Source organism: Balaenoptera musculus, chromosome 6, assembly GCF_009873245.2.
Source record: "Balaenoptera musculus isolate JJ_BM4_2016_0621 chromosome 6, mBalMus1.pri.v3, whole genome shotgun sequence".
NCBI classification, from domain to species: Eukaryota; Metazoa; Chordata; class Mammalia; order Artiodactyla; family Balaenopteridae; genus Balaenoptera; species Balaenoptera musculus.
Window position 1 is genome coordinate 60,958,711 of NC_045790.1, and position 17,518 is coordinate 60,976,228.

A 17,518-nucleotide genomic window follows, 5' to 3' on the forward strand; every position below is an offset into this window, starting at 1 on the left:
CAGGTGGTCTAAACATGGAAACTCTGACTAAGCGCAAGTTACTTCTCCTCTGTTCTGGAGTCAGGTGAGGAACAGCAGAGGCCCAGGCTGGGCACACAGGCTGTGGTGCTGCTTTCCCATTCACCACAGACTGGCTAAAATTGCCCACCGGCACATCCACACGTCTCCAGCAACACACCAACAGGTAAAGTCAGTGGAACCCCACATTCTAATCCTCCCACTGTGACCAATACCCTGGAAAAATCCACTTCTGCACCCTGCCTTGGTCCCCTCACCTCACCCAGGTGAATCCCACCCGCACCTTGGGCATGGCTAAAACTGAAGCAATCCCTTAGTTTCCTGGTGTTTCCTTTTCTCCATCTATCTTCAATTTTGTCCACTTCCACAGGCCTCCTCTACTCCAATCTGCTACTTCCTTCCCTGCCTTTTAACACCCTCAACACTTCCACTCGGTCACCACGAAACTGCCTGCCAGCACTGGCCTCACCTAGGAGCCTCCAAGCACAAAAGACCTAGAGGAATGGCCACCGCACGATCTTTCGTTGTAGAGTGACAGTGAGGACAGGCACTTCGGTGCAACCTAAGTTTTGGGGCTTTTTGGTTGGGTCTGTAATCAGTGATGTCTTTCACCACTTTTTATCAGAAAAGATTAAGACAAACAAACAAACCACGAGGTTCAGCTGCCCTCTGAGGGCAATCTGGATATCAGCAGTGCCTCCTACTGCTCTTTCCCCATCAGCACGTCATGTTGCAATACCCCAGCTTCCCCCTACCCTTATCAACTGTCTTGATGACACAGAAGGACGGTGAAAGACAGAAGCAGGGCCTGGGAAATGACAGGAAGGCAAAGGCCGTGATTCTGCCATGAGCCCCAGAACATCACAGATGTATATGCCTTTAAAAAAAATAAATCACTAGTCTCGCTCAACTCAGAGTGGTCTGTCTCTGTCAGCAGAGAGGAGTGGACAGGTCAAGATAGAAAGCCAAGCCCAAAATGCTGGAATCTCCCATCAAACTGCACCGGGGGTAGCTGAACCAATCAGGAGCTAAGCTAAGAACAAGGCAGAGAATGAAGGCGCGGAATGTCACTAAGATGTACCAGCAACTTCTGCCCAAGGAGTGCAATCGCTTCTCTTGGGCACCTGAGAAGGGGCTGGCAGCAGGCTGTTTAAATAAATATTAAATTTGTCCTCCTATTGGCAATAGCATCACCACTACCACTCCAGAAGCAGCTGTGCCAGATGAGGGCTGGGACACTTCCGTGTTTACAGCAGAGAGGGGCACACATCCCTTCTGCTGCTTGCAATGATCTGCCTGGAGTCTACATGCCACCCTAAACTGACCAACAGTACCACTTCCAGAGCTTGTCCCGAGGGACAGGAAGCCCCTGTAGGACACAGCCAAAGCCCTGTGGTCCCTCAGTTCTGTATCTGAGCATGGCCAGATCTGGATTCAAACATCAGCAGCAGTAAATAAAACTGCAGTATGTGTGGCAGGCAGAATTCTCAGATGTCCAAGAGTCCTGGGCCCTGGCTATTCAAACACTAATATAGGTACTGCTGTAATCAGATGACCTTAAGATAAGGAGATTACCCTGGTATCACAAGAAGTCAGATTCAAGCATGAGAAGGATTCAATGCCACAGAAGGATTCAGTGCATTGCTGTTGGCTTAAAGATGGAGGGAACCAAGTTGCAAGGAATGCAGGCAGGCTCTATAAGCTGAGAATTGTCCCCAGCTGACAGCCAGAAACAGGGACCCCAGTCCTACCACCTGAATTCTGCCAACAACCTGAATGCAGCTGGAAGCATATTCTTGCCCAGAGCCCAGCTTGGCTAACACTTTGACATCAGCCTTCTGAGGCCGTAGCCAGAGAACCCAAGCAAACCTACCAAGACCTCTGACCTACAGAACTGTGAGATGATAAATGGTATTCTTTTAAGTTTGCTAAGTCTCTGGTAATTTGTTATGCAGCAACAGAAATCTAACACACTACGTAGAGCTCTCAGTAAGTAGAGAGCCACAGTTCAAAATGGCCTGACCTCCTTCAGTGTTAGCCCTTCACCTCCGCATCCTCCCACATCCCCAGACACGAGAGCACAGACTCCTTCTGGACCCCTTTTACTGAAAAAGAAAAGGGTAGCAAAAGAACTGGGGAGGTAAAGACCTTTCCTTACTTCAAAAGCCCACCCTAGGTGGAAAACACCATTTGGAACCCTAATAGAAAGAATCAGGTATTTCCCCTTCTACCAATTCTGACTCCTTACACACACCACATGTAGCCTCTATTAGTTGCAGACGAAACCACCGCAGGTCCTGAGTGTTCCTGCACATTCTAGCTGGGTGAGGCCTTTACCACGACACTTTCTCATCATGTGTTCATAGCAAGCAATCTTGAGGGGTGAAGTAATGTCCCCATCTGGAACAAAGAGCAGGCTTGCTGCAAGAGGTGGAGTGCCCGAGTGTGCGTGTTCCTTGGCTCTGACGCAAACCCCCGGCATGCATGGCATCTACCTGCGGCCCCTACACATCACCAGTGTGGGACTTAGGGAGAAAGAAACCAATACAAACATGAAGCTCACGCGGCTTGCTGTGCTCTGAGTAATAACGTTCTTTGTCTCTGACCTGAGATATTCACGTCTTCTGCTAGCATCCATGAAACAGTAATAATCTAACTTATTAGCTTGCAAGCAGGGTAAAATTCTAGACTCTGACACTATTACACTTAGATCTTTTAAATCAGGGGATCTACTATCTTTACATTATCAATTTCAAAAGAACAAAATACCCTTTTTAAATTTTTCTTGTGGAGATAATAAAACCTACATCACTGGGTTACTGTGGGAATAAAATGAGAAAACACATAGCACACCTGAGATATAGAAAACATCCAATAACTTTAGTTAGATCCCTGCTCTCCCTAGTCACTCATCCTCCCCAAAATCCATATACAATGAACCAGATGGGGAGCAGTACGTCTCTAAGATAGCAGTCCACTCAGAAGACGAGGGATAAAATAGTCTACTACACCAATTTCTGACATTTGCATAACACTGCACTACTCATAAAGGGCTTCTACCAATATTACCTCATTTAATCCCTACACAGAAACCAAGGTTCAGAGAGGTCAGTCCTTGCAGAACGAACAGTAACTCCACAGGTCTGGAAAAATAGCCATATGGCAGAAGCCTGCGGATGTGGGCCGAGGAAGCACTGCTGAAATGCAGCTGTGATGTTGTTCTAGCAGCACGACTGTATCCTGAAGGCACACCTTCATCCAGGTAAGCCAAGGGAGCTCCCATCATGACTAGGCCTCCTGAGGAATGTCTGCCCTGGAGAAATGGCTGGAAACCACAAGATAGAGAGACATCTTTTATTCGGATATCCTGATTGTTTTTAAATGGAAAATTTTAAAAGTCCTTAATACAAGAGGCCATCCTGTCCTGGATGAACTTGGTCCCTTTGGTTCCTTGGCAGCTTCTGCTGTGTCTAGAGGCCTTGGGGCCTTTCATCTTGTGACAGTGTCACTTGAGGGTCTTGCTGAGGTTGGAGAAGCCAATGCCAACACAAGTCATCAGCACTTTATCCCCTCCCTTGAGTTCTTCACCACATGGCTTGGTTTCAATTTTAAACATAATCTGGAAAAAGCTCTTCAAATGCCGCAAAAATTCTATCCTAAAAAATAAAAATAAAAATTTAAAAAAGGGAGGGAGAAATGAAAGAGGAATTCGGTTTTTAAAAAATTCTTCTCCAGCCTAGAACTGAAGCTTTTAATTTCCCAGATCAGGAGGAATAACTGAAATTAAGAACTTCTATCAATGCTGATTAAACAGCATTTATTTACAGCCTGCCAGATTCCAAAGATGATTTTAAACAGCTTGCAGAGATGCACACAACATAAGACAAATTAAGTAAAGAAAAAGAAAGAAAAAGGTTAGAGGTTAGTCCTACACACGCATTAGAGTGGACATGAATACGGCATTAATCTTCAAGAGCTCATGCAGAGAGAGAAACACGTGCTTTAATGAGTCACAGTATCATGAGATTAAAACCAAGCAGAGTGACTGCTGCTGATGCTGAAAGAGAGAAGTCTCTCTCTCCATTGTTCAATCCCGACAGCCCTTTCATTCATTCAACAAATATTTATTGAGTGCCTACTATGTGCCAGGCACTGTTCTTCGTGCTGGAGATATTGCGGTCAACCAAAAATCCCTTCTCTTATGAAGCTTTCAATCTATATCCTTGAAATATATATATACTTCCTCCATAGTCAGAAATTTAAATAAAGTAAACAAGGCAGATGAGAAGGAAATGTAGGTATAAAATATTTGTGTGTATATGGCAGAAGGCAATACTAAATAAGGTGGCCAGGGAAGTGCTCACAGTAAACATGCAGAGGAGGTTGAAGGGGCTCTTTCTTGTCATCTCCCTTAAGACAGAGCGATGGCTTCACCCCAAGAGTACTTTGGGAACAGCAATTCCGTGGAAGGACCATGGTACTGGTCTGGCCTAGCAGATTCAGCATCAACCCCGCTAGACTGACCATAGGACTCACCTGCAGAGTTCATTTAACAAGCAGATTCCTGAAGGTTTCAATCAATTGGCAACTGGTGGAGAGGAAGTGTCCATGTGGAAGAGCCCAGAATCACAGGCCACATGTCCCCTCCTCACCCCTTACCAGGCCGTGTCTCCCCAGGGCACAGGGGCCAGAATCCTCCCTGGTGATTCTTACCAGCCCAGTTTGCAAAACACTGGTTTAGTTAAGAACAGATGATCTGCACGTCTTTAATGAAGTAGTTCAGCAACCCTGTGTTGTGCTGCCTCCCAATCAAACCATCCAAACAGTTCTCACCCAGAATGTACATGGAATCACCCACGGAGCTTTCAAAATACTGATCCTGACATGCAGATCAATGGAACAGAATTGAGAGTCAAGAAACAAGCCCACACACTCGTGGTCAACTGATTTTCAAAAAGGTGCCAAGATAATTCAAAGAGGAAAGAATAATTTCAACAAATGGTGTTGTAACAACTTCACACGCAAAAGAATGAAGCTGGACCCTTTCCTCACATCACGCACAAAAATTAACTCAAAACGGATCAAAGACCTACATGGAAGAGCTAAAGCTATGAAACTCACAGAAGAAAACACAGGAGTAAATCTTCATGATCTTGGGTTAAGCAATGATTTCTCAGATACACCATCAAAAGCAGAGTGATAAAAGAAAAAATGGATTAACTGAACTTCATCAAAATTAAAATCTTTTCTGGACACTATCAACAAAGTGGAAAGACAACCCCCAGAATGGTAGAAAATATTTGCAAATCACTTATCTGACAAGGGTCTGGTATCTGGAACATATAAAGAACTCATACAACTCAATAATAAAAAACCAAATAACCTAATTTTAAAATGAGCAAAGGATCTGAATAGACATTTCTCTAAAGAAGATATGCACATAGCAATAACCACATGAAAAGATACTCAACATCATTAGTTACTAGGGAAACGCAAATCAAAACCAACAGAAAGGCTACGATCAACAAAAAAAGATAATAACAAAAGTGTGGGTGAGGATGTGGAGAAATTGGAACCCTCAAACACTGCTGGTAGAAATGTAAAATGGTACCACCACTGTGGAAAACAGTCTGGCAATTCCTCAAAATGTTAAACAAGGAGTTAGTTACCATATGATCCAGCAATTCCACCCTAAGGTATATACACAAGAAAAATGAAAACATACATCCACACAAAAACTTGTACACCAATGTTCATAAGAGCACTATCATAATAGTCAAAAAGTACAAACAACTCAAATGGCCATCAATTGATGAATGGATAAACAAAAGATGGTTTATCTGTACAATGGAATATTATTCAGCCATAAAAAGGAATGAAGTACTAATACATGCTACAATATGGATGAACCCTGAAAACATTCTGCTAAGTGAAACAAGCCAGTCACAAAGAACCGCATATTGTTTGAGTCTATATGAACTGGACAGAACAGGCAAATCTATTATAGCGACAGAAAGCAGATTAGGGGTTGCCTAGGGCTGGGGGGAGTGAGAGGAATCAGGAACAACTGTAAATGGGCAAAAGGGTTTCTTTCTGGGGTGGTGGAAATGTTCTAAAATTAGACTGTGGTTACATTTACACAACTTTGTGAATATACTAAAAACCCACTGAATTGTACACTTTAAATAGGTAAACTGTGTGGTATGTGAATTATATCTCAATAAAGTTGTTTAAAATAACTATTTTATTTGTGAAGTTAAAAAAAAAAAGAAAAAAAGAACTGATACATGGCTCCCGTCCTCACACAGTATATACCAAACTAAGTATAGAGCCTACTGCAACGCATTTTCCACCCTCTCCTGTCCCTTTATCCTAGTTAACCTAGTCAAAGGAGGAAAAGGCAAAAAGGGGAAAAGAAAGTCTGAACAATTCCACATCCTGTCTGCCTGAGATGGGCTAAGAGATGGAACAGTAACTAGCCTGGACAGTAGGAGTCCCAGTGATAGCTGCATGCTCACAGAAAAATTCCTCACTTCTTTGCTCTCTCTTCCACCTTGGATTGTGTTACTTCATCTCCGTCTTTAAAATAACGTCCCATTTGCCACCTATTCTTCGAAGCCTTCTCTAGCCAGTAACCCCTCTGGGTTTCCATAGCATTCTTGGCTCTGCTTATGGAGTCTAATTAAATGCTCATGTGTAACTGTCTCACAATTGCCCTCGCCCCGCTCTTGGTAAATTATATAAGCACCTCCAGGGCAATGACCTTAACCCATTACACCTTCTAGGCACTATATATATAAGGCACTCAGGAATGGGGCACCCAACAGAATGTGGGAGTTAGGGTTTAGGGATACTTTTGAGAAATGACTTCAACATTCTTAGCAATTAAGGGAAGTCAATTCTTCCCCTGCTGGCTTTCCCATTTTACTAACCAATTGAAATTTTCAGGTTTTTGCTCTGTCCCAGCCTCACAACCTCCCTAACCCTGCCCTAAGAAAGAAAGAAAACAAACACATCAAAAAACCCCATAGATAAACAGTCCACATCTGTGGGCATAGCTTCCAGCTGGCAGCAACGCAGAAAAAGCCAGCCATCTCACCCACTTGTCTGCATTCTAAGGAGGAAACAGCCTGTTCTCTCTTGCTGCTGCCTCGGTTCTAATACAGGCCCGAAGCACGCTCTGCTCCCAGAGCCTCCCCAGCCTACTTCATGCTTCACCTTGAATCATTCAACTGTGCTGGAAAAACCAGACACCCTCCCCAGCTGGCAGAATTCCTAAAAGGCCGCAGCCTGCCTCTGATCTCTTGGAGAAGGAGGGGAGAAACACAGGCTTGAGTGTGCAGGCCTGCATAGTTGCAGCTTTGGGGTATTTGTAGCCCTTGGAATCGTAAGAAAAAGCAAAGTCAGTTCCACTTTTTACATAATGTTCTGCCAACCCTTCAACCTGGCTGAGGAAGACTGTGTAAGGACTGAGTTAAGGTACATTTCATGATGCCCTCCACTGCCAGCCCCATTCTCCCTAAGTCTCCTGTGGCTGGGATAGCAACAAGCAACCATGCTCAGAAGCTGAGAAATAACCTCAGGCGATATGAAATACTAACAGTATCCTTAAGAAAATGAAAACCAAACAGAATAAACTCACCCACATCTATATGCAGTTGAACAAAGTCAGGTCCAGGGCCAGCCTGCGTCCTTTTCCACAGCCCCATGCGGCACTGCTCCCCTTTCTTTCTCTTCCAAACACCATACAGTAGACCCACACTTTCTAGACACAGCCCCCCGGCCACAGAGCCAGGCAGAAGAGGCACCCCCGGGACACCGAGGGCAGCTCTGCTCCTCTACAGATAATCCCCGCAACAGTGTGACTGGAAGATTTTCAGACTAACCCTTTTAGGCAACTGGGACCCCTGACTTATGAGAAGTATCCTTAGCGAGCTTTCTTCCCCTAGAACAAAGTGATTTATTTTTTTTAAAAAATGAAAAAACAAAAAACCACCAACAACCTACTTTTCATGAACGCCTCCAGTCCATCTGACAAGCGGGTTTCAGAGAATCCTGGAGCACAGAGATAATTTTTCCTGTGCATTTTCCAAGAGCGGGTTGTTCCCACCACCATTGTTGGTCAACAGGTGAAGGTCACTGGGCTCACAGTCATCTGCCCATTGGATCCCAACTGCCTGCAACTTGCCAGGTTGCCTGGCCCTGCCCCTGAAAATACAGCCCCTCATACCAGGTCCCCCTCTGAAGCCAGCTAGAGCATGGTGGTGACGGGGATCACGACGCGCTCTCTCTGGCGGCTCTACAACAACAAACCATGATAGAGGGTCCCGCCTCCTGCTCCACCAAGCCACTTGGACACTGGGGTCACCTACTTCTCAGATCTAAGGAGTTGCTCTGCAAATTGAGGGGATGGAAGATCTGGGGGGTGGGAAGAGAATCTGCTCAACAGGGCCCCCAGTAGTCACTACACGGCATCTTTTAAATATATCGGTGGTACTTTTTCTGCCAAAGAGCTGTTTTCCCAAAGACCAGCTGACCTCTGCTCCAGGAATGAAGTTATTAAACTCCGTTATAAAGGCAGCAGGAAACAGAGAGCCAGGTTGGCTGCACTCTCAGGAGACATGGATCCCAGGCCAAGTTCAGCCAAGAACTCACTATGAGCAGGTGACTGACCTCTTTGTCATCTGAAAAGTAAGGATATCACTTGTTTTACTATATGCCAAATATGTCCTGCGGCTCAAAGAGCATAATAAAGGAGACTGGGCTTTGCAGCGTTTAAACCATTTCCCAGATGTAAGGTGGCGTGTGCTGTGCTGGCTCCCAGAGAGGAGTTAGGCAACTGAACCCAAAGAGCAGCATCTCATTGATCGTCACATCACTGTGCTACACACTGGGTGAGCCAACTACCCCGATCAGTCTGTGTTTACAAGGACCCTGGGCTCTCGCTCCCCAGCACGTCACAAAAGTGAAGAGGTCATTTATTAAAACTAGAATAAAAGTGACGTAGTTTATTTTAGACTTCCAATGAAAGACTGAAGGAGATCATTTTATGACAATTTGAAACGAGGACGCTGAAAAGATACAGCAGGGCACCCTGGGCTCAGGCAGGGAGGTGCCTGGAGTCCAATAACATGTGTGAAATCCCAGCTTTTACTAAATAGCACAGTGGGTCAGGGAAGCGTGTACTCTGGACGAGACGTCAGAGTCCGAACCCCAGTTGCTGCCTGTGTGACCCTGGGCACACGACTTGACCACTCTGTGTCTCAATCCTCTCACCAGTAAAATACAGTGTACCTGCCTTCATCACTTTACCACCCTTGTGGGGTTATCATGAAACCTGAAAGAGTTCGTGTTTGTAAAGTGCGTAAAACAACATCTGGCCCACAGCGAACACTGTTAAGTGTTGTTAAATAAACATCCACTTACAGAATTCTCAGGAACAGTAAATAAGATGTGTGTAGTTTGTTTAGTAATGTGACTGCAGGAAGTTAGTCATAAATTTAAAAATCAGTGGATACAGGGTCTTCCCTGGTGGCGCAGTGATTAAGAATCCGCCTGCCAAGGCAGGGGACACAGGTTCGAGCCCTGGTCCGGGAAGATCCCACATGCCGTGGGGCAACTAAGCCCGTGCACCACAACTACTGAGCCTGCGCTCTAGAGCACGCGAGCCACAACTACTGAAGCCCACGTGCCACAACTACTGAAGCCTGCGGGCCTAGAGCCCGTGCTCCACAACAAGAGAAGCCACTGCAATGAGAAGCCCACACACTGCAACGAAGAGCAGCCCCCACTCACCGCAACTAGAGAAAGCCCGGGTGCAGCAATGAAGACCCAACGCAGCCAAAAATTTTAAAAAATAATAAATAAATAAATAAATAAAATTTTAAAAAGTCTTTAAGAAAAATAAAAATAAAAATTAGTGGATACAGATTTAGATAGCTGAGCAGACGATTTACAGCTGACTTCAGGCCTGAGGTTACCCAAAGCAAGTTTACCAGGCCTCCTGGTGTTCAAAGTGAACTTCACAGGAGAGTGGACGTCCATGTGCGTCCAGCACTGATGGAGCTCTGCCAGGCACACCGCGCTGCTGGGAGAGCTAAGTGTCCAACCTCGTTTAAGCCTCGCTCCACCTTCACAAGCCCATGACTTCAGGACCATTCACTTTCTCTGTGGATGAAACTGAGGCTCAGAGATGCCAAAGACCTTGTCCATGGTCTCCCAGTGCTGCAAGGTAGAGCCAGAACTGAAATCCAGATAGGCTGGACTCGAATACCTGTGCACTGGCAGAACGCAGGAACTTTTCTGGTCACCGCAGTCTCTGGTCATAAACAATTTCTGAAAGTGCTAATTAAGATGCTCGTTGATATATACTCTTACTTTCAAATAAAGTATAAATCATCCTTAAACTGTAAAATTAAGCTTTTTGAGGGGAAAGTAGAACCACCATCACTAATTGTAAACCACCTAAAACTCAGCAAATTGAAAAGAAATAGATTCTCCACATACCAGCACGTTATCCAATACTATTTTATTCTACTGAAAAAAAAACTCTCTGGCCTTCCCAAAGAATTTCACACATACAGATTTACTTTCTCAAATAACACAGAAAACCATTACCAGCCACGTCCTGCAGTAAAACAGAGAGAAGAGGAAAGGGGAAAAACAGAAAGACCCTTATTTTCCAGAAAGGGTTTGAAAGCAACACTGCTAGAAAACGCTATCCTGCTTAATCCCAGTGCTCTGTAAATAGACATTTAAAAAGCTATTTATACAAATCAAAACATGCAAACTGCCAGAAAAAATACATTTCTTTAAACCAAGGAGGGTCTTGCTTCTGGTTTTCTTTAGAAATCTGAGGTTACAGAAAGCAGATTTTTATGATTTTAACTGCACATAAAAATACGTGTGATATTATGGTCTCCAAAGCTCTTGAATCCAACTAGGATAAGCTGTTCCCTCACCATGATCATCCTGACTGTGGAGTCTGTCCTTTTCACCCTTAACTGTATGCAACCGCATGATGATAACTTTGCCTGTCCTGGAGCACGCCTATTTCTTCCCACCTTTGCCCTTCATCTCTTTGGGCTTCTAGAGCTTTCCACAATGATTAAAGGCAAGAAGGGTCCCAAACAGATACAGCTTTCAAAAAGAAACTCCCTCCTCCTCCCTTGTGCTAGCTTACTGAAAGAAGGGAGGCTGCCGTTTCCAAGCCCCTGGCCGCCCCTCTTGCAGGAAGCCCTGCGGGGTGCAGGTAATCCAGAGGAAGACTGTCCTGCAAGTCCCAGCCCCAGGGCTCAAAACACAAAATTTTGCAATTTGTCCCACTCCTGTAAAGCTCCATTCAGAGCAGACCACTTTGTTTTCCCAGGAGATGTGTAATTTTAGGCAAGGTTTCTGGAAGACAAGACACTGCAATTAATGTTTGGTGAGGGGGTGTGTCAAGGACACAGGAACTTTTAAAAATGTCCAGTCACATCTTGACGGTCTCCACAGAGTTTGCTGACTTAAAAAGATTATACAAGGCCCTGTAGCCAAACTGAAAAAAAATCTTTAAAAGCAAAAAAAAAAAAAAAAAAAAAAAAAAAGTGTCAAGGAAAAATAAAAATATACATTCCATTTTTCACATAATGTTCTGCCAAACCCCATGCCCCACGACCACACACATTTCTAGACACCGCCTCATGCTGTGTGAGCAGCCAGGCCTTCTGCTGCCCTGAAGCCAAGGCTGGGAAAGCAGCAGACACGAGACCAGCTAAGAGGGTGAAGGGCGCTGTGGCGGCCACACGGCTGTCAGCCACTTCCAGCAAACTCGCTGGGAAGCCAATCTCTACACTTAAGGTGCTGTGCTCCCAGCCCTCACCTCCTCTCCGAGCGCCTTAACTACGAAGTCTCTCTCGGCAATGTTGATTCCTGATGTCAGCATGCCATTTAGGACTACTCAATTTCAGGTTTCCTGTCCTGTGAAATACTTTACACAAGTTATCGGGAGATAATGTGGTCCTCACCAGTTCCCTGCTTTCAGTCTTCCCGCAATGCTAACAATGTATTCTCTTCCATTTCCTTGTTCCAAAAAGCCTTCCACCACCAACTTACAGAAAAAAAAAAAAGTCTCCAAAAGAATCTCCTGGGGCTTCCCTGGTGGCGCAATGGTTGAGAATCTGCCTGCCAATGCAGGGGACACGGGTTCGAGCCCTGGTCTGGGAAGATCCCACATGCCGCGGAGCAACTAAGCCCGTGAGCCACAACTACTGAGCCTGCGCGTCTGGAGCTTGTGCTCCGCAATGGGAGAGGCCGCGGCAGGGAGAGGCCCGCGCACCGCGATGAAGAGTGGCCCCCGCATGCCGCAACTAGAGAAAGCCCTCACACAGAAACGAAGACCCAACACAGCCAAAAATAAATAAATAAATTAAAAAAAAAAAAAAAAAAAAAAAGAATCTCCTGGTCGCTATACTCCCAGCGCCGGGGTCCAATGGTACACTGCCCCCTCTACAGTGCCCGCCCCTTTCTCAATGTGATGGCACCACCATTCTTCAGTTATCACAGTACTGTACCTTTCAGATATACAGCATCGGTACCATGATAACCGAAAAAGGACAGTTCAGTCTCATATCTACCTGAATATTTCCTCAAACTCAAGGCCCATTCCCCCCGCCAGCTTCCCACCCACAGGTGGCCACAGAATGACCTTCAAGTATATAGACACATGTACAGAGATGTCAGTGTTCAAACAGGTTGTTTCACAGCAACCTCACTATCAACAGGAGTGCTTCTTTCATTGTGCTGTTTAGAATTCAAGTCTTCTGAGGATCTGCTCTTTTTTGGAGAATGCCTGCTTTAATATCCCAACAGTCAACTTCTGATAACATCTCATGGCCTCAAACTCACCTCTGCATTTCCCTCCTAGTCCAGTGGTGTTACTATGAACTTTGCCTCCTGGACAAAAAGGCAGTCCTTTTTGCTAAAGCTCGGAAAAAGAGGGATTTTTTAAAACTAACAATAAAACCCAAGCTATAACAGAAGCAGGAGTTTACCTCCAAAATGGAAACAATATCTAAAGCACAGACAGAACTGTCTAGTATAGATCACGCAGTTTTAATGACACAGAAATGACAGATGGGAAGGAAGAAACGCAGGAAAGAAAGGAAAGCAAAATCCTTGTTAAACGCCAGATGAAAGCAACAACCTCCAGCTCATTTAAGGATCAGCATAATCAGGTGGGAACAGGATAGCGCTCATCATTTCGTTCGACTGGAGGATTAAACTGGACAGCATAAGGAGGCTGAAAGAAAACAACTCACGTGTAGGGAGAGAGCGGTCCGAGAAGGACTTTGGAAACGTCCTGCTGTCCAAGGGTCATGAGTAACAGAGCCAGGCTTTGGTTGGTCGAGTCCACACATCCACCCTGTAAACACAAACACTTTAAGGATTAATCATTGTACCAAACCAGATAATGGAAAACCAACAAAACAGAGGGAAAAAAAAACAGACACAGATGCCCAGAGTATCGGAACCACAGAAGAGCAGACGGCAAAGTTCAAGCAATAATAAAACAGAGTAAGTGTCTTTTAAAGAGTTATCCTCATATCAAGTAACTGTAGGGGGTTAAACTAACAGTTAATCAAAACAATTGGAAGAGCTGAGACTATCAGAATGAATAGACATTTAAGTTTACCGAGGTATATCTAGTGAAAAATGAAACTTTCCCTTCGTAATTAAAGCCATAGCAGGACATATAAGCAAAAGAGCATAATTATTTATAGGCAATGCATAGTTAATTACCAAGGGTTAAGTGAATGACATTTCTACTTATTTAATCTGTCATAGAACACCACAGCTAATCGGACATGAGAGGACCCTTCCCTTTCAAGCGTCTTACCGACAACACATTCAATTACATTCAGAAACTGCCTGCCATGTCACATTAGATTCCCCTCTTTAACTCTTCCTGTGTGCCTTAGAACTGGAGAACTGTTCAGACCAGATCCCTCCATTCTTATTATTTATGCATTATTTTTCCCCATTTTCCCTGTTCTTCCAAATCAAAGGCAGGACAAAAGCCTCTTCAAAAACTTTCTCCTGAAGTACAACTGCTTTGGTTGCCTTTCTTCTTTCATTCTCGAATTTTTCAACCACTTCAGCCATTTTGCTTCTGCTTGATGCATGCATTACTACTGTTTCCATTTGTGCCTTAAAGAATGTCTTTATTTCAGATCATCCTCTCTGGGATAACTCTGTTTAAAACAATTTAAATTTACACTGTACATACTGAAAGCAGGATGACCTTGAATGTCTACATATTTTGCATATTTCACAATAAGAAATGCAGTTTCTAACCATGGCACATCACTGTTCAAGGCTAGACTCTCCCAGACTTGGAATGGGATAAGTGGTCGCCCACTGCTGCTTATGTGGGTACACCTCTCTCCTTTTTTAATGCATGTAGGGTAGGGAATAAATCGATTCTCAGGTACAGACACTCATTCTCTGCTGTTAGACTTCACTGAGGACAATGAAGTAGGAAAATCAGAAGGTGGATCCTACTGCCAGCCTTTATGAAATCTACTGCTCTTCCTAATCTACCTGAGTTAATAAAGGACAATATTTACCTCATTTAGCAAATTTTAGGACGAGAGGAGTTCCAGCACATATATTTCCATCTAAACGGAAAACCTGACCCATGGAGAATAAAAGAATATATAACAAAATATATTAATATAAGAAGATATAACAAAACTATTTGTTTTACAGAACTTGCTCCTTTTCATAAGACTGCCTAAAATTAAACTGTTCTCTTCAGTCTCCGCTTCCTAGCGCTATGTTGCTATTCTGCTACTCTCAATTGATTTTTATTATGTACTGAACCAACATTTTACCGCAGTAAATATATTAGGGTCTGTGTACAGGATACGACAGAGGGAGTGGTGGGGCCGCCCAGACAGCAGGACACAAGCCTTGTGCAAAGTAGCTTCAATCTCATTACAAAGACGAAATACGAGCAGGAACCAGTAACAAGTGATGGTGAAGACGAAGTTACGCGGCAGCTGGGGCCTGTGGGCACCTGGACTGCCAAGGCGGTGCGAGAGGGGTTGTCACTCCCCTGGCACCAGAGGGAGGCTTTGGGGAGGTGGGGACTTGAGCTGGCCCTGGAGCGATGAGAGCAGGGTTTGGAGAGGGAGGAAGAGCAGGAGGATGGGGGAGATACAACCCAGGGCCGGCAAGCACCAGCCAGGAGGCCAGCCTGCAAGTGGCTGTCTGCTCTCTGCGGAGAAGTATGCGGAACCGCAGGGATAAGGTGGAGTAGGCAGACTGAGGTAGGGCTTTTCTAACTGGGCCACGGGTTTTGACTTTATCCTGGGGAAGTGAGAAGCTGGTGAAGGTCTCCGAGCACAGGAGTACCAAGATCAGGTCGCAGCTTTAGGGGGAGATTTAGGCTGAAGAGGATGCTGGAGAGGGTATGGAACGGATTTCCCCTCTGCAAGTAGGGAGAGCCAGTACCTATATCGGGGGAGGGGGAAATGGAAGGGAGGAGGGTGGTAGATGGGGGCAGAGAGAAGGATAGGAAAGGGCAGTTCCAGAAAGCCTGGGACAGAATCAAGAGGGCTTGGTAACTGATGAGACAGAAATGGAACAAGAGGAATTAGATCAGAGGATTAAAACTTTGGCAAAAATAAACGGTACCAAAGGGGATGGATTTTTATTACTTATTTAAACCATGTCACATCACAGACTTACAAAGAATTATTATAAAAACTGCATGCATTTTCATCCTTTTAGCAATTAAAGATCATAGACACACATAAAAGAAGTTTTCTTAATGACTTAAAACAAAAAACTCAGTCCAGCCACTACTGAACGGTTTAAAGCAGAACTTAACTAGAGTAAAGAAAAAGTAAAATAAAATAACCTAATCCAGATTGCATGTTTTCGCTCTTGGGGACTGGTGGACTGTGCTTTCACCCTGAGGCTTTTACTCTGCCATTTACGGAGATACAAAACCCATATTCCAGCTGTGTCTGGGGGCTCCCACTGGGCTATCCTGTAATGGGATACATCCAAATCCCCCAGGTCCACTGGAAAGAGAGGGATGTGTCCCCACAGTCAGAGAGAAGGCCTGCCAGCCACCCCAGGACCAAGGCCGGGAAACCTGCACGAGTCAATAGCGGCTGAGGGACCCACGTGTCTCCAGCAGTCTTTCTTCACAAATATCTAGATGACAAACTTCCTGAACTGAGTAACTGGCAGGGCAACCTCTTGGTCATTTACTCCATTTACTCCTAAATTTTAGTTACTATCCCATCTTTCAAAAATCACTAAATTTAGCATCAAACATTGGAAAGACTTTGCATCGAAAAAGCTGAGGCCAGATCTTGACTGCTCAAGAATTATGAGAAGATACTTCCTCGCTCAGAGGGATTTCTTGTGATAGACTATTTCCTTCCTCCACTATTTCCTAGCTGAATGGTGAGTAGAGGGAATGGGGTCCCTCTACTGAGGACACAGTTATAGGTTCTTTGTCTTCCATTTAATTAGATAGGCACTAAACAAGCTGGAAATTTTAATGAACTTTGAAACAGGTCATTCCTATTTGTTCCACCTTGTAACCAATGAGATATTTTCAAAAATGCTGACTTTGATCAGGGGAGTAGACTGTGGCAATAAGCTGTTTTCCTTAGTGAGGCCTGTGCAGGGATCAATACCCATGACCCAGGCATCACCTTGCCACAATGATTAATAAATTACAGTGGCAAAAGGAAGAATTAAAGAACAAAATCACCACTGTACCAGCCTTACTGATTTTATTTCACTGGGCTCACGTGTGATTTTTGCGACTTTAAACAGAGCAAAACTTCCTAGAGGACTTCAGGAAAGAACCACAGAGATGTCTAATAACTGAGAATAAATACACAGGTAGTACAGAGATGAAAGGCTCTTCAGCTGGAGAAAAAAGACAATTTACAAACACTCTACACCATCCAATAGCAAATCACCCAGAGTACAGTCGGCCCTCCACATCCACAGGTTCAACCAACCAGACTGACTTTCAATTTCAGATGACTGAATCAGCGGATACAGAACCTGTGGATACTGGGTGGGGGGCGGGGGAGTAATGAAACACAGACTTGAGTGGATTTTGGTATCCACTGGGGGAAGAAGGGGTCCTGGAACCAATCACCTGTGGACACCAAGAGATGAGTGTATAGTTCTTGCTAGTGCTCAGTTTAAGAATGTGGGCCCCAGTGTGCATCCGCAGCAAAGGACTGATCATCCCTGGAGCCTGTCCTGGATTCTGCATGTTAAGGAAAAGGTTTCACGTTCCTGAGGTGCAGACTAACAGAAATCTTGGAGACAGGTTTGTGACTCTCCTCTAACCAAGTATACGGGATCTTAAAGAATGAATTTTCAGGCAGCTTATCTTATTTCTCCTGCCATCATCTTTCCTTCTCTTCCAATTTCCTCCTTGTTTATTTTGGGTTGCCTCAGCTGTTCCTGGGAAACAGAG

The 17,518-nt window shown here is 44.6% G+C and overlaps 1 protein-coding gene across 3 annotated transcripts in view; it reads right to left on the reverse strand.

Annotated features, from left to right (window-relative positions):
- Positions 1-2,870: 2,870 nt before the first annotated feature.
- Positions 2,871-17,518, reverse strand: part of RCL1 (RNA terminal phosphate cyclase like 1) — a 55,372-nt gene continuing 40,724 nt past the window's right edge. For 2 of the 3 annotated variants that reach the window (XM_036854648.1, XM_036854649.1), the window contains 2 exons: positions 13,317-13,420; positions 2,878-3,674 (listed from right to left, as the gene is read on the reverse strand). In XM_036854648.1, coding sequence (XP_036710543.1) covers positions 3,524-3,674; positions 13,317-13,420 — 255 coding nt within the window. In that variant the 3' untranslated portion in view covers positions 2,878-3,523. Of the gene's footprint in view, positions 3,675-13,316; positions 13,421-17,518 lie in introns of all 3 variants that reach the window. The other variant, XM_036854647.1, reaches the window with a different exon arrangement.